The sequence below is a fragment of the Schistocerca nitens genome, chromosome 1 (genome assembly GCF_023898315.1).
Source record: "Schistocerca nitens isolate TAMUIC-IGC-003100 chromosome 1, iqSchNite1.1, whole genome shotgun sequence".
In the NCBI taxonomy this organism is placed as follows: domain Eukaryota; kingdom Metazoa; phylum Arthropoda; class Insecta; order Orthoptera; family Acrididae; genus Schistocerca; species Schistocerca nitens.
In genome coordinates, this window is record NC_064614.1 from 1,153,194,709 (window position 1) to 1,153,213,191 (window position 18,483).

General features: G+C 37.5%; 1 protein-coding gene across 2 annotated transcripts in view; it reads left to right on the forward strand.

Moving 5' to 3' along the window:
- The first annotated feature begins 10,231 nt into the window (after positions 1-10,231).
- Positions 10,232-18,483, forward strand: part of LOC126200033 (uncharacterized) — a 50,796-nt gene continuing 42,544 nt past the window's right edge. The window contains exons 1-3 of one of the 2 annotated variants that reach the window (XM_049936674.1): positions 10,232-10,390; positions 10,740-10,901; positions 10,990-11,202. In XM_049936674.1, coding sequence (XP_049792631.1) covers positions 10,740-10,901; positions 10,990-11,202 — 375 coding nt within the window. In that variant the 5' untranslated portion in view covers positions 10,232-10,390. Of the gene's footprint in view, positions 10,391-10,514; positions 10,599-10,739; positions 10,902-10,989; positions 11,203-18,483 lie in introns of those variants that run through there. The other variant, XM_049936673.1, reaches the window with a different exon arrangement.

Consider the following 18,483-nt stretch of genomic DNA (forward strand, 5'->3'; position numbering starts at 1 on the left):
AAAGAAACAACTGATTTTTCTTTATGATAATTGCAGACGTTAGTAAATTCTTTAAATTCAGATGAATGATTGTCAAAAAGTTAATTTTATAAAAAAAGATTGTTATTAAATTATTTTTCTTAAAACATTTACATGGGACTTGATATAACAGTAGTACAAATTTAGTTGTAACATATTAGATATGCACATGGCTGTTTTACCTTATACCACATTGCTCAGGCACGACTGGCCCAACCGCCCGATGACAAGCTACCACCACTACTGCCCACACTGCTCCTATTGCAGCTGACACTGCTCTCTGGTCTGCAATTCTATTATACTTACATTTCGCAGGCAGCACGTGAGCAATCCATCGAAATTACATCTGCTTGAGTGCGCTAGCAATAAATTCCTTAGTCATGGACCTCTTACAAACTGTTTGGGCCTTGTTTCTTCAACTGAAAGAACATCATTCCATCATTCCTTATGTCTATTGGCCCATTTTGCACAAATAAACATGATCATTCGATATAACAGATAAGCCAATTCCGTTTTTTTTTTTTTTTTTTTTTTTTGTTCAAGATACCAGTACTAGAAATTTTAGGACATGGAGAAATTTGCCAAATGTGGCACTTCAGTCTTTTGATCAGTTTCATAGCCAGATTCAAAGTGTATGAAACAGGATGAGGTATGTAAACATATTCATTATTTATCACAATGGTAGAGCAATTAGCATTAGTAGATGTAGCAGTCCGAATGTGTACCAAAAATTCCTCGGAGGCAGCTTCAAACTGATGGATTGACAATCTGCTCCTCTACGACTTATCACAGCATTAAAAAACACTTCCTTCAGTACAAACGTCCTTCAAGGTGCTGATGTGCTTCTGACAGTATCATACACAACTAAAGATAAATGTAAACTGTTGAGTGTATCTAGAAAATCTGTTCTTGTTGAGTGAACCAGATAAGTTCCCTCAGGAGATTCTTCTAATGTAAACTGGTAATCTTTCACTTTCTTGCAATACCTACATCACTAACTGGCAAAAGTCATAAAATATGAACGCTTATGTTGTTTAAGCACCAGACCTTATGGTTATAAATGGATTTCACTTCTTAAAAAAATTTTAACAAAAAGCATCATCAGAAAAGTAATGTTGACTGCCAAACTGATATTTTGTCTTCCACTCTTGTGGAAACGTGTACTAAAAGACTAACAGTGCAACAAAAACAAGTATTCAGCGAATAATTGTAATTTTATTGCTTTTAAACAGAACTGCCAATGCTTGATTTCAACTATAAATGAGAAAAACGGCAAGTGTCAACTCCATTCCACATAATGCCTAATAAGAGAGACTTTGCGTCCTATCCCGCGTCACGTGCCTTTGATGTTGCTTTCAGTGTAATCAAGTCACTAGCAGTCATGTTATCCATGGTTATGCGCTTCTTTCAGCGATATACTTTGGTTTTCTCGAAGGCAATGATAGATGTTTCTGTTGTCATGGTATCGTTGTAACTGCAGAAAAATTAAAGCAGAAGCTCTTTATACGTTCTGCAGGTTCATTCATTGTAAATCTGGAACCATTGCTGCCTTTTCTTTCTTTGAAAGCGACTTTCTGCCAACTTCACACACGTTATTTACATATCAGTATGTAGTACAAATAGCACTTAAGAAGCTCCCCCAACGCTAAACAAGTGTGCTGGTTGTATGAAGTGTGTTCTAATTTGTCCAAAAAATTACAAGTGTGCTGTACTTTCTTTCTTTGAAAGTGAGAACCTATCAAATATATACTAGTTATTTATGTAGATACAGTACTGCAGAAAGTTCTTAAGGATGAGGTCCCCTGCTAAATAAAGGTCCTGGTTGTGTGAAGAATGTTCTAATACACACGAAAAATTACAATCCATTGCCAGGCAAGTAAACTTCTTATGCCAGGGAAGTAAACGTCTTCCTTTGCTCTTGAAAGTAACTGAAATAGATAGAAAAACACCAGCAGAATTGGCTGAGCGGTTGTAGGGGCTACAGTCTGGAACCGCGCGACCGTTACTGTCGCAAGTTCGAATCCGGCCTCGGGCACGGATGTGTGTGATGTCCTTAGGTTGGTTAGGTTTAAGTAGTTCTAAGTTCTAGGGGGCTGATGACATCAGAAGTTAAGTCCCATAGTGCTCAGAGCCATTTGAACCAGCAGAATTATGCCTGCACCATTGGTAGAATACATTTCGACTGCATATGTACTTAATTTGAAGACGTTCTTGTTTGGAAAAGCGGTCTCATAAATTATAGAGCTTGTAAATTTTCTTTTATACGTTATAGACAGCTGACAGTGAAACTAAGTAGCCTTTCAGTTTTTTCTCACATGTGTCAGTCCTGTTTACGTTTTTTTTGTTTTGCCGATGAGTGGTAGTTTATTTTTACCAGATAATCAATATTTTTTGAATATTCACTCCCATTTCCTTGTTTCATGCTCAATTTGTAAACGAATGGCAACGAAAAAAGTCACAAAAGCTGTCAGAAACGTGAAGATGAATATTAAAATTTTTTGGGATGGCAGGATGCGAACTAATAATACCTCCTCGTGCACTTTGTAACGTCTTGTAATAAACAAAGACAATATATTATGTAATAATTAAAATATTAGAAGTGTCATATTGTGTCATTATGTAAAATTATGTATTATTTTCTTTATTTTTTATTTTTGAGAACGTCAGTGTCGGCGAGTAATAAGACCGACACAGAAGATAAATGTTGTACAAAGATCACCAAATGAATTTGTATATAAGGCATGATGTAAAGCAATGTCTCTGTTCTTCTTAATCTGAAAGCTGCGAGATAAAGATCTCCTGTTGTTGTCGTAGAGAGCGCGAAGGTAGCATTCTTTTGTCGAGATTGTGAATTGGACGCCATTGCGCGTGAATGTACACAGGTCTGTAATTATTAAGATATTTAAATGTTTAAATAGAGTTGTTTAAATGAAAACTTGTATTACTTAAATGTTAAAGTGTGCCTGCCTATTATCCCAACCTGTTAAGATATTTTTCAGCCATATAAAAATATTATCTGTGGAGCTGAGCTGTGTGGAGAAAGAAGAGCCGCTGCCGCGGCATATTTAAACGACTTACAATATAGTCGAGTATACCGCAAGGAAGCGGTAAAATAATAGTAAAAAATAATATTGTTTCTTTTAGCTCCCAGGCTGGCAGTGAAGATCAGCAGATTTTATGATGTGTTGCAGGTTGACGCGGGCTGCTGATAGGATATAATTTTCAGTGCAAATAATTTTATGTACCTAAAGAATCTGATAGGAAACTTGCTGTGCTCCGTTCTGATCTGGCTAAATTTTATAGTGAATACGTAATTTTCTTTAATGAGAATCTCATGTTCTTGGGCTAGCTGTGGTATGAAATAGCATTTTAGTAAGAAATAAAATCCACTGCAAACTTGTATTTGAGAACGATCGTACGAACTGTAACATCAGAGATCATAGGACATTAATTTCAACTTTGAATAATTACGAAGTAGGAAAGATATATTGATACTTAGCATGAGTTGCAGTTACTAAAAAATCGTTCTTTAAATTGTAGGTCAGATTCAGAACAATAATACTTCCATCATTTTATTTTGCTAAAAAAGGGTAACGATGATAAAGCAATTAAAAGCACAGCATTGTTAAAAGAATTTCACGTCACTCTTTCCATATATGCGTTGTTACGCCAATAATAATTAAAAATAATTAAATAAACCAGAAGGAGAAAAAAAAACAATTTTTATAAAAGCAACAATTAACGAAAAGTCGGCAACAGCTATATAGTAGTTTTTTTTAAGAGAGAAGACGTGAAACTGTCGCCCAAAAACGCGGGGCCCGAATTTGCAGTGGCCACAATTATAAAATTTTATGTATTTTCTTTCAGTGTCTATTGTTATGTAGGTGTATATGTATATGTATTTAGTGTTAAATGTATGTATATCATGATCTATGCTATGTATTAATGAAGGTTCAAACACTCTTTCATGACAAAACGTACTACTGCAAGCGAGTTTGAGAAGACGATCCTGATTGTACTGAGAAGCTCTAACGACTACGTAATCCGGGGGCAGCCGGACCCCGAGATAATAGAAACTAAAGGTAAGACTACAGTGTAGTTGTCCTGTTTGTAGAAGTTGAGCTCCAGTGAAGTAATCTCATATCGCTAGTGGTGTGCATACTGTACGTAGTTTGATGTTAGTATTTGTGACAGGACAAAGTTGATGTAGATAGTAATTTTTAGTGTGCAGTGTAGTGTATATAAAGTGATGTATTTTGTGTGCAAGGGGAAAAATTGTTAGATTTTGTGTTTTAGTAAGCAATTTAGGAATATGGTTAAGTTGCGTAGTCAACGTCCGAGCAATATGGATACTGAAGAACAACAATTAGCTAGTGAAGGAAATGTGGAACCGGGTGCCTCAAGTAGTACTAGTACGCTCTTTGAAGATATAACAGGCGAAAATGTGGGGGCAGGGCCACAGGAAGTAGTGCCACCGCCCACTAGTCATCAAGTCGATGTAGATAAAGAAATTGTACCACCACCAGAAAAGCAGGAACCAGAGAGTGGTAATCTGCCTGGTGGGTATTCAATTCAGGCTATATTAGAGCGTGTGCTAGATTACCAGGCAAAATTTGCGCAACAGCAAGTTGAGCGAGATCGCCGGCAAGCCGAGCGGGACCAGCAACTTGTGCAATCACTAGAAAGTATGAAAAAAGAGATAGCAGATATGAAAAAGAATTATGAGTCAATACCTAAGGCCGTGCAGGAGCTGACTGAACAGGTCACCCACCTGCAAGTAGCAAACACTAACATGGTAGATGAAATAGGTGTCTTAGCCAACAGAGTAGAAAAGCTAGAAATAGATTCCACACAGCTTGTAGAGCAGAAGTGGAATGAACAGGCAAATAAAATTGAAACAGAATTTAAATCATGGATAGAAGTGAAGGAGACTGAGATTGACACGAATATTAATTCTAAAGTAGAAGCAGCAATAGCAAATAGAGATTCAGAATCGTTCTGTACCGCCGTAAATAGTCAGGTACAGAACGATGTGCAAACCATTAAACAAATACTCAGTGAGGATATTCCGCAGTGGCAAGTGAATGTTAACAAACGGATATCCGATCTGAAGAAGGGTTTAGCACAAAGCAGGAAACAAGTGGAACAGGAACCTCTGTCGCCAACAGCCCATGGTTTTGGCAACGCACAAACTTATATGCGATACAACAATGGGGAATCTGTAGTCGATAATGCGAAGAGCTGTAGCTCCGGTTCGGAGCACACAGCATATGTCCCAGCAGCAAACCCATGTAGTTCAAAAATATTAGTGGAAGAAAGTTTAATTAAAAATAGACAATTTCAAACATTTACTACTGAAAGGAAATCAGTACACCCAGTGGTATTTATAAAAAGCTTTAAAAATATCTTACCCAGTGTATGGAACGAAACACAGAAAATACAATACGTAATGTCGTACATTCAAGGTGACGCAGCACTGTGGGCTACAGAAGTAGCAGACAGCTGCAAGACATACGAACAGTTTGAAAGGGCATTTTTATCGAAATATTGGTCGCCTTGTATACAAGAGCGACTAAGAAAAGAGGTATATAATCCCGAACCGTACTCACCCCGTCTTGGGAATTTGAGGCGGTACTTTGAAAAATATATAAACAAAACACGCTACTGGGACGAGCCTATATCACCGAGAGACATAATAAGACTACTCAAATCCCATTTACCAATTCAGATCAAGGAGAAGTTAATACATGTACCAGAAAGCGACATGGAAAACTTCCTGTCGGTCCTAGATTCCATAGATTTGATACAGGAAGATGTAAAATCGGCGTGCGACCATTTGCGGAATAATGGGTCAGGATGTAATCACGACAGAAACAGTAGTGCACAGAACCACAACCATAGAAATGGTGGGGGTGGTAGCAAGCGACAAGAACAATCGCAAAATGGTAGTAACGGTAGAGGCCAAAACGGGTATGGACAACCAAATTATAACAAAAAGCGTCGATTTGACGACAGATACGAATCCGGAATGTCAGGGACCAACCGCTGGAAAAATGCGCGAGGTCAGTGGCAGAGTAATTATAATGATAGTAATCGAAATTGGCAACAGAATCAGTGTAGAAGCCCAGAGCGACAGGCTAGTGACCGGTATGACAACAATAGACCACCACCGCAAAACGCGCCTATTGCGCAGCCGTGGCGGCCTACAAATCAGAACGTACATATAGTGGAGGTCGCGGACAATAGCCGTCCAAGTACCTCCCAAGTAACTAATCCAACAAACTAGAATCGGCCTCGATATGCTCTCCATCGACGGCCGAGGGATGGAGTGAGAGCAACTCGAGTAATAACAGTAATAGGCCTGGGATACGCATGCTGCGATACAACGAAGGTGTCAGTATGGATAAAGATCTGCTGAACGAACCATTTTCGCGTGTTGAAAGACGCTCTGGCAGTGCATCAACCGTGGAAGTGAGTGAAAACGTGTAGTACAATGTGCGTGTGACGAACTCTGAATACCAGTGTCACGATGCCACAAAAAACCTGTTATCACGCCAAAACATCCTGTGCATACCAGTGAAGCGACGGCTTACTGAACAATAAACGCTTTTAACAAATTGCCTCTTCTTCCACAGCTAATAATCTGTGTCCTTAAAGACAGTACACCGTTGTGGAATGTTTGTTTCATGCGCCACGACGGGGAGCCATGCGGAGAAGCAGAGACGAGTGCCGTGCCGCCATCCAGCCGGTTGCGGTAAACCACTGCCACTCACCGACAACAGCGAATGGTTCAGCGCGGTTCGCGACTGCTTGGGCGCCACGCTAGCACGACCTCACTGTTATTGAGAGCCGGTCGTCGAACCCAGCGGCCGTCGGTACGCGGCGTTCCAGACGACGCTACTCAACAATTGCTTCGCGCCACCAGCTCCATACCACATTGTTGTCATTCAAATGAACTATTAACTATATGTATAATGTGCTAACATGAATGGTGTTTAATGGACACGCAATGACGTGATAAACATTTTTTTTTGTTGTTATCCAACACGAACTCACAATATTCATGGATTTAGTGATGTATCGATCTAATATGTTTGCGTCATGTTAATGAAAGATACTCGCACGAATGCTAGACATTTTAAACCAACTGTCGCGAGTAAGTGCAAAGACGGTTCATTATACTATTGTAAAAATGTGTAATAAGTGACTTTCATAACAATCCAGAATACAAGTAGTATATTGATAACAAAGAGACTAAAAGTGTAGCATGCTATCACAAATAGCCTTTGTTATATGTGGACATTGAATAGAGTCCAAACTTTTCGTGAGATGACCATGGCTCCGGCGCAGTTTTCCCAGGTTTTCTGATCGCACGTAGCCCGAATGGGAGAGCCAAATAAATGTAATGACCCTGGGACTAGGTTGACGGTCACCTCGCAAAGTGTAAGAACAGTATACGAAGTGTAATTAAACCTACAGTGTAAAAGAACTGAGTAGTGTAAAGTGAATGTTCCAACCAAAGTAATAAACCATAAACAAGACAGACGTTAGTGGCAGCATATTGCCGAACATTTTCATCGTTAGTCAAATGCTGCCAGGGGGCAGTGTAACGTCTTGTAATAAACAAAGACAATATATTATGTAATAATTAAAATATTAGAAGTGTCATATTGTGTCATTATGTAAAATTATGTATTATTTTCTTTATTTTTTATTTTTGAGAACGTCTGTGTCGGCGAGTAATAAGACCGACACAGAAGATAAATGTTGTACAAAGATCACCAAATGAATTTGTATATAAGGCATGATGTAAAGCAATGTCTCTGTTCTTCTTAATCTGAAAGCTGCGAGATAAAGATCTCCTGTTGTTGTCGTAGAGAGCGCGAAGGTAGCATTCTTTTGTCGAGATTGTGAATTGGACGCCATTGCGCGTGAATGTACACAGGTCTGTAATTATTAAGATATTTAAATGTTTAAATAGAGTTGTTTAAATGAAAACTTGTATTACTTAAATGTTAAAGTGTGCCTGCCTATTATCCCAACCTGTTAAGATATTTTTCAGCCATATAAAAATATTATCTGTGGAGCTGAGCTGTGTGGAGAAAGAAGAGCCGCTGCCGCGGCATATTTAAACGACTTACAATATAGTCGAGTATACCGCAAGGAAGCGGTAAAATAATAGTAAAAAATAATATTGTTTCTTTTAGCTCCCAGGCTGACAGTGAAGATCAGCAGATTTTATGATGTGTTGCAGGTTGACGCGGGCTGCTGATAGGATATAATTTTCAGTGCAAATAATTTTATGTACCTAAAGAATCTGATAGGAAACTTGCTGTGCTCCGTTCTGATCTGGCTAAATTTTATAGTGAATACGTAATTTTCTTTAATGAGAATCTCATGTTCTTGGGCTAGCTGTGGTATGAAATAGCATTTTAGTAAGAAATAAAATCCACTGCAAACTTGTATTTGAGAACGATCGTACGAACTGTAACATCAGAGATCATAGGACATTAATTTCAACTTTGAATAATTACGAAGTAGGAAAGATATATTGATACTTAGCATGAGTTGCAGTTACTAAAAAATCGTTCTTTAAATTGTAGGTCAGATTCAGAACAATAATACTTCCATCATTTTATTTTGCTAAAAAAGGGTAACGATGATAAAGCAATTAAAAGCACAGCATTGTTAAAAGAATTTCACGTCACTCTTTCCATATATGCGTTGTTACGCCAATAATAATTAAAAATAATTAAATAAACCAGAAGGAGAAAAAAAAACAATTTTTATAAAAGCAACAATTAACGAAAAGTCGGCAACAGCTATATAGTAGTTTTTTTTAAGAGAGAAGACGTGAAAACTTTTATTGAAGTTACCCACTACACCGCAGTGGTGACAAGTTTTGTATGACTTTGTTCTATCTTATACTTCTACTGAAACCTTTAAATGCTGGTAACTCATTATTTGACATCCAATATCAATAAAGTGTATCTTTTAGAGAGATCCCCAAAGTGCTACTATTTTGAAACAGCATTTATTTACAGGACATAAGCTATAAGTTGGTTGTAATATAAAACACACGAAATACGAGCTTGACGAATCCAGTATGGGCTCATGCAGTTGCTTCAGCCAAAATATATCTTTGGAAGTAGCACAGCCACAGTTCCTCTCGTGACGTAGATACAAATAAAGGGACGTATAATCTGTAACACTATGTTGGTAATGCAATTAAAAGGTAAAAAATTAAAACAACTGTAATATCAAAATTAGAATCAGAAAACAAATAGTGTAATTGTACATATCTGATAGTAAATATCAGTGTTAACTTCAACTGCAAACGATCTACCATGGAGCCCATTAAACAGCTTCCTGGAGTTTTCTCATGCAAATACTTGTCATATTTGTTGATACAGAGTTAAGTTTTCTGTGGTTTCATGAAACAGTTCAGACTAATCTTGAGTTAGCTGCTTCACTGTGTTGGTATAAATTTCTTTCCTTTTACAATTTAAGATGAGTTAGTACTTGGTTATTGGCCCTTAAGTTTGAGAATGCCACTCGCAGAAATTATTCACACTGCCACTGAGGCTGGTCTGGAGGACGATGAAGGTTCCACGAATGCTTCTGAGTAGTTGGTCTACAGATCTCTACCGCGCAATAGCCCTCAGCAGTTCGTGTTACGGGAGTAGATCACGATTTCCATATGAAACGCCATTTATTATGTCTTTTTCGTGAAGTCAACATCCCATTCAAGTAACGATGCTCTTGTTTTTCACGGGAAATAGAATTAAGAAACGTAAAGAGTAATGCGACAACAATATTCCCTGCCAATATAGTTTCTTACTCTTGAAACTGCAACACAAACGTATGTACGTGGGAGGTTTTATGCTAGGGAGCAGTTGTTATTCAGTTTGATATAAAACTGCTTGTTATTCACTTTATATGTCTAATTTTTTACTTGAAGACTTATATGATATTTGATTACCCTGAGAGTTTGTTTGTGCTCTATTCCTTCTTATAATTAGCTGTTTCATTTTGGTAAACCCCTTGTATATAACGGACGATGATAAGTGGAATGCGTAACAGAACTAATAGTTTTTCTTTTTCGATCTAATAATAACTTTCATTAGTTGGTCCTGTATATCCTAAACGTAAATTATAACAGAGATGTTAACCACTTACTGCTGAAAAGTAATGTCTTTGGCGAAGCGGGGTGTTTCTGCTACCTGCGACCTAAAATCGATTTAGCTTGGGAGAAAGCTGAAACAATGAAATGTGTGTCAACGAGGAGGTTAGTGACAGCTGTGTGTTTTGATGGGTGTGTTAGTGTGTGGTTTATGTCCGTCGTCCGTCTCCAGTTTAGGACTGGAGGAAGGTAAGTTGTATTAATAGAAAACATCCGGCTAGGATTTGCATTACATTTAAATAAGTAACATTTATATTTAGATGAACGGCGTAAATATAGCTCCCCCTTTCGTAACTTGCCTTTAAACCGTGCCCGACTTTCCGTGTTGTTCTACAGTCTTCAGTAGTAATTGTGTACACGTTTTCCAATGCCATGAAAATTTCGTGAAATGGATGAGGTATGTTGACGGTTCACGTACGCAGGCTGTTTACGTCGCTGTTCATAGCGTTCGCCATCCACACAGTTGTTTATTTAGTGTTCAACTTGGTATAACTCTTAAAAAAATGTTTGTTTACATGACCTCACAAATGTTTTCCAGATGAGGGAGCGTCTAGGTTCAGCTGATAGTGGGAGTAAGAAGCTGAGTCTTGCATATTTACATCAATGCAAAAGCAAAAGACAAATGGACAGGGCAAGAAATGGAGCCCGATATTTTCGAAATCCACCGCAGCCTCATATGTGTGTGCAAGATTTTATTCATGTATGTTATCTTCTCTTTGTAGTTTCTGCATCCGGATATGTTTTTGATAATGTGTGAGTATTCTAATTAACTTTTTGTTTTTCATTAGGGTTCTGATCGACCATGTTATATTAATGTTATGTCTTGGGTGAAAATTGTGATGCCACATAACACAGAAGATTCTATACCTTTATATGGAGGTATGCGAATTCTTCCTGGGTCTTCCAGCCAGAGAGCACAAAAGAAGCAACCTCTCATATTTGCAGTGATGGCAAATCCTGAGATTCTTAAAATAAGTGGAAAGTCTGCAAAGAATTTATCGGTATGTAATACTTTTCAGTGCTCTTACTCTGTGTGTGTGTGTGTGTGTGTTTTTTTGTTTGTTTGTTTGTTTTATTTCCCTTGCCAACAAGTCTAGCTGTCTGTGATGTTTGTTTGTTTGTGGTGGAAGTGAGATTTGTTGTTGTTGTGATTGTCCTCTTCTGATAAACTGCTGCGTGCTGAGAGAACATTTCATAGGCTGATGTCCCAAAAATTTATATTTGTAGTGTAAAAATTATTTGTATGGTTGAAAAGAACAGAAAGACAGGATGGAAGAGGTGTGTAGGTTATATCAAATATTTCAATCTGAATATGTCAACAAGGAATCTGACGCATATTTTTGTCTCGTGTGGTCTTTAAAGTTCTATGCAGGTGTAGGATGAACAAGTTTGCTCAGTCAAGAGAACTGTTCAATTCTAGTAGTTGCCTGTGACCAGTGAAGTAACAATAATGTCCACTGTGATGTCACCTTTTGGTCAGTATTTTCACAATTTTGTTGTCAGTTGATGGAACCAGTTAATTTGAAATTAAAGTATCTGGTTGTGGTGATAAACTGATCTGTAGCTTATCCCATTTGAAAAAATCTCCACTGGTATCCCATTATATTCCCCATTTTTGTGATGACATTTGTCACATGTTTTCTACGTCTCTAAGCCGACTACTAGTATTAAGTATTCTTTGTTATTTGTTAGCTCTCTCTTTGGGTTTAGCGTTACCACAACAGAGGAGGGAAAAAGACCAAAAGCATTTTAATCTCACAGAATGTTTTTAAAAAATCAAAGGAGGTAGTAGGACACTATTGCTGAATTTTGTGACCAAACTTTATCAGCCATGGCCAATATAGTCAAGCTGCAAAGACCAAATTTGAAGTGGAGTTATTCAGTTTCCATAAATTATAACTACTGGAATCTCCACCAATGCTGTAAGTCCAGAATGAAATTTTCACTCTGTAGTGGAGTGTGCTCTGGTATGAAACTACCTGGCAGATTAAAACTTGTGTGCCGGACTGAGACTCGAACTCAGAAGCCCCAAATTGGAGTCTTGGGACTGCACACAGTTTTAATCTGCCAGGAAGATTCAATGCTATAAGTGTTTATTTAGGAGTTGACTGATACACACATTACATATTTCCGAAGTATATTCATCCATACATTCATTCATACATAGTGTGAATCCCATGATGGATAGCCTTCTAGAATGTTTACACATGACAGAAGATGCAATTGCTGAGTACCCCTGCACAGTATGTTAACAAGAAATTATTACCATTGCTAATATACTCACACTGATTAGTATGTGAATTACTCTTAAATTACACTACATATCTGTAATAAGAGAAAAACAACTACCTTGAAATAAAGTCAGTGCTTTTTCTCTGGTATTACTCAGCTGCTGTTTTATCTAATGCTTCAAGTGAAACATGGAGTTCACATACATCACTGCCGGCTGTCTACATATACGGACAGTATGAAGACCTTTTCAAAGCAAACATCAGAGTTGGAGTGTTGTTATATCCTCGAGTCCAAATATTCTGAAAAATTGTATGAGGAGTGTCTGATAAGGTATTCTCATGCTTCATTTTAGGAATATTTTTATTATTAATTTGCTGTGTTCAGTCACAGTATTTTATTTTCTTGTTGTAGCTGAAATTGTTTTGGAACCACAACTCCATTGTCAAGGACTGCAAAGACACTTATGGGTGTTACTTCTTCTTCAGTTTCATTTGAGAATAAAATGCTCTTTGTCTGTATTGTTGAAAACTTCATTCACACAAGGTGTTCAAATGACCTAACATGTTTATGGATTTCTACATGTTTCCTTGTTTGACATGGAAATGCTGCAGTGATGCAGGACAACAACACTTTGTGTCCAAATGAAACAGATGTAACACTTGGAAAAATGAAATTGTAGTCCTAGAAAATGGTGTTGTAGCTCCAAAAGTGTTGAACTAAAACAAGGAAATAAAATATTGTGACTGAAGGTGGTGTATCAGTAACAAAAATGTCCATGACCTATTACTTCCAGTAATGGGCTGGTCCAAACAAAATATCTGTTATACTTATCCTTTGTATCTCATAAACTCCATCCACAGAGCCTTACAGACCCATCAGTGCCGACCACCCACAATGCAGTCCTTGCTGAGGGGTCATTGGGTGCAGCGTTGAGGGACATGGGGTTAGCATACTGCTCTCCTGGCCATTGTTCGTTTTTGTGACCTGGAGTCACTGCTGCTCACTCAAGTAGCTTTTCAGTTGGCCTAACGAGGCTGAGTACACCTCTTTCCAGTCCTCCCACAAGGAAAAAATGTCTGGCAGTTACAAGGCATCTAACCAGGACTCTTCACATTGCCATCATTCACACTGACCACTCAGCTATAAGGGTGGACTTTTCAGTACATGGGTGATATTGATGTCTAACAGCAATCTGTTGTATACTTAAGCACTGGAGTATAAAACTCCATTATTAACCATAGATAGGTATACATAGTCTGTATGGATATTAGTTTTACTTCTAGTGTTATGGTTGTGAATTACTGATACCATCGTGTATCACTTTTGTCATTAACCACAAATACCATTAGGGGGTGTATGTATGCGTAAAAGATCCCTATGTTCCTGCAAAGGCCCCTAAAGGATGTTGAATTACCAACTTTACATGATACTTTCATCAAACACTTGTCTGCAATAAATACTTTTTGACCGTAGCTGCATTACCCCAGAAGGTTATGCCATAGGACAGTATCGAGTGAAAGTGTGCAAAGGTTCTAGCAAATTTGTCTGCAGGTCAATACAGTGAGAGATGTTTCTAGGTGCAAAGAAGCTAGAACTTAGCTTTTTGATTAATTTGACCACATGCTTTTACCACTTCAGTTATTATCAATTTGGATGCCTAGTAACTTCGCACAAGCAGTCTCGTCCAATATATGGCCATTGATCTCTACTTCTGGTACCTGTAAGGGTAAGCCATTGTTAATTGTTTGGAATTGCAAAATATGAGTTTTTATTAGGCTAAGGGTTATGCTATTAGCTGTAACCCTGTTATATTATTCACCTGCATGTGTGTGGTCCTTTATTGATATATACCCTACTTGTTTCATCAGCAAACATCACATTTCGTAAAGAATCCTCCTAGGTCTCAGATAAATCATTTATACAGGTCAAGAGAAGGAGCAGGCCAAGCATAGAACCTTGCAGGATACCACATCTAATTTGTCACCCCCTTTGAATTTAGTCTTACTCCTGTCACAGGAGAGTGCCTTTAATGTCATAAGTGTTTCGCTGTGGTAGTAGAACTTCATGGCTATGCAGTCAAAGACCTTTGGAAGATTACAGAAATTAAATGTAGCTTTCTTGAAAGGGAAGCCTGTACAGAAGCCAACTGCTCTGAAAAATGTTATTGTCAGAAAGATGGTTCAATATTCTGTAGTAAGGCGTCCCTATAATTTTTGACAATGCGGTAAGACAAGTGTTACTACTGTGTCCTTCAATTGTTCAAAAAATATACATCAGCTTATTTACTGTTTACAAAATTAATTCAAGGGCACTACCAAATTTGGACAACATCTTTAGTATTTTTGTGAAATACTAGCCAGGAGAATTACTGCTTTTGGTGATTTTTAACACTTTTATGGTCTGTTTAACATATGATTTGGTAGAGTTAACGTCTGGTAGTGGATCATGCTGTGGCTGTCTAAGTGGATCTTCCTATTGTGGACTATTTTTGTCCTTCGCTTTCAGCTACTGTTACAAAGAATTCCTTGAATTTGCTGGCCTATGATTTGAATCTGTTTTGGGACTGCTGTCATCAGAGTGTTGCATATCATTTGCTTTACCAAGCTTATTCGTTTCATGCCAATAATGGTCCAAATTAGTCTTGCCCTTTTTTGTGTATTGCCTTCTTTAACAGTATAATGGTGTGTGCACTTTAATTGGACGGTGAAGAATTTTGCCATAGTACTTGCAATTCACGTCAAAATCTTGATTAGCCTAGAGCTGGTGTTCTGTATTGAATAAAACTGTCTCTTCTTAGAGCAAGATGTTTTGATCTTGGAAGTTTGCTGTTCCTCTTCTGTAATTGTCTGTGACCCACTATACAGGAAAACTGAATTCGCAGTACTGTAAGAATATTTTTAAGAAAGAAATTTAATTTGTTATGTACTTTGTGTCCTTCGTAACATCTTGCCTTTTGTATCCTGTAAATCCCTTCTGAAAAGTGTAGCTCAGTCAACATTTTTCAAATCTGTGAAAATTTACTTTTCAGTCGATGTGGTTCACTATAGCTGCCATTTGACTGTGACTGTCAGATAAACCATGTATTATATGTTTCACAACAGACAACTGTATTGAAAAAAAAGTGATCAAACATTCTTGGATTATGTTTATCAATTCTCATTTGGAATGTGATTGTGGGTATTAAACCAAATATGCTTCCCTTGATTAGTACTGTCTCAGATGAAATAATGATTCAAATCTCTGCATACACTCGGTTCCCAGTTACTTCTATTGAGTCTTGCTGGTACTGTCTCCAGTTGCTTAATGAAGTTAAAAACATTTTATGTTTAGTCCCTGTCTTGCAACAGAAGAAAAATTTTCTGGAGAAAACTAAAATTATGAAATGTAATTGCTGGCCATTACACCTAGAAACACCAATCACGGGCAAAAATTGCCTGTACATTTTTATTTTCTAAAAATGTCATGGCAAATATCCTATGTTTTTGGGTCTTTTTCTATTTGTCTGTTACCTTATAATACACTGTGCTGTACATTTCTATGGTTAAATTTTTATAATTGCATTTACAAAATAGGAATTTTACGCCCAAGGGCACATTTTGCCCAGGATTGGTACTCCACAAGACCATAAAGCTTATTATCTTCCCTACAACCACCAAGCATGGGCAAAATTTGCCCGTACGTTTTTCTTTCTTTTATTCAGTTGGCAAAATCGAACATGAGTTTTACAGTGGTTTGTTGGGCATCTAATTGTTGAGTTTCACTTTCATTGTCGATTTTAGACTTGCCATTATTACTATTAGCAGTTTGTCACAGTAGAGTGACGCTTTTATTGTAAAGTGGATTTTGTAAGATGAGTTATAAAGGCTTGAACGACACAGAAGTTCTTGCAGAACTGTTACTCAACGACGAATTATCAGATTTAAGTGATTTTGAGTCACATCTTACAGAAGCGGAGGACAATGAAGAAGAAACAAACCATGCAAGTAATGCTCCAAATAAATATGTTACAAGTTCTAGCAAAGTGTATCTTACAGAAGCTCCGAGGCATAGTAAAAGGGATTTTGGTAACATAGTCCATGAACATCAAGGAATAACCAGTGCTGGGAAAGCTACAAGCCTGTGTGAATCGTTTGGAAAATTTTTCACTCCTGAATTAGTACGGAAAATACTTGACCATACAAATGAAGTAACTGAAAGAGAAAATGTATCTCCCATTAGCGATTCTGAAATATATGCATTGATGGGAATTTTAATTCTACTGGGAGTTTACCAGGACACCAATATTTCTTTATTTGATTTATGGTCAAATTTATTGGGAAGAGCGATTTATAGAGGAGCTATGGGTAAGACCAGAGCATATCAGCTATTGAAAATTCTTCGCTTTGATGATAAAGACACCAGATCAGAAACATGTGTACGTGACAAATTTGCACCACTGTGTGAAGTATTTGAAGTATTGAATGGAATATTCCCACATACTTCAGAAGTGGACCTGACAATACAATTGATGAAATGTTGTGTCTTTTCATAGTTCGTTGTCCTTTAAAAGTTTTCCTCAAAGACAAACCTGTAAAATATGGAATATTAGTCAGAATGCTTTGTAGTGCAACTGATCGATACATAATAAAAATGGAAGTGTATGCTGGAAAAGACAGTAGACCTGCCAGTGGATGAGGTCCTCTTGAGATTGTGAAGAGACTGGTGGAGCCAATAAAGAATATAGGCTACAATGTCACAGCTGACCGCTTCTACACTTCTGTGGAGTTGGCGGACATTCTCTATCAAGACTACAAACTTACAGTGGTTGGGACACTCAGATCAAACAGAAAACATGTACTGCAGGAACTTAAGACGAAAGCAGGCAGAGAACTGTATTCCTCCAAATTTGCATTCACAGACCAAATAAAAATCTGTTGATGTTGTCTACACAACATCGTAATGCAGGAGTAGAAGTTGATAGACCAAAAAAGAAAACACACACAAATCTGTACTATAATTCCACTAAGGAAGGAGTGGATGCCGTAGATCAAATGGTGAGGACATACTCTACAAAAAGGGGTACAAGAAGATGGCCACTGACAATGTTCTACAGCCTACTTGATATAGCTGCAGTTAACTCATACACACTGTTCAAGATGAATGTGCCTAAATGGAATGAAGGGATACCAAACACCAGAGAACTGTATGTCCATGAATTAAGTCACGAACTTTTGAAACCATACGTAGAAGAGCGAGCCATGGATTTGAAAGGACTCCAGTTGCCTATTATTTGCGCGATGGGAGAGATCTTAGGAAAGAAACTAGAGGTAAACAAAATTACTGCAAATGAAAAACCTACTAGGAAAGCAAGGTGATACTTATGCTTGAAGAATGCAAGTAACCAAAGAGCAAGAGACAACATCACAAGAACCAAGTTAACATGTGGAAACTGTGGGCGCCATCTGTGTTAAGACTCATTCAGAATCAACCATTTTGTGAGCAGGAGGTAAATGTCATCTGTAAGTGAAAATATTCTCTCCAAGTGAAAAGTGTTTTCCAAGAGTTTTCAATGTATAATAACATGTATTTTAGCAAGTGTTTTCATTTCTGTTTTTGAAACTTTTTCTAATTGACAAAGCTGTATTATTCAGTTAATAGATCTAAGAGTGCATAGAAACTTTAGACAGCCTTTGTATTCAATTACAAACCTTCTTATCTTCTTTACGCAAACTTTCATTGACCAAGATTTGACCATTCTTTGTTGTTATATTCACCCTATGAGTGTTAAAAAATTAGGCTTTCAATTCTGTTGTCGTTATTTCCTGTTAAACTAATATCTCAATGGAAACAGAATTACATAAAATAAATACGTATTACAACAAATTACAAGATTTAAAACTTATTGTAACACAGGCAAAATTTGCCCTTGGTTGGTGCTCTGTGTAACCTAAAATACCTTGGTGTTTCTAGGGTTACTTACCTTCAGGTGAAATATCAGTATTTTTGATAGACATGTATAAAAGTACGTACACTATCCTAGTTTTTGGAGCTGAGAATTCCATCTGTGGGGA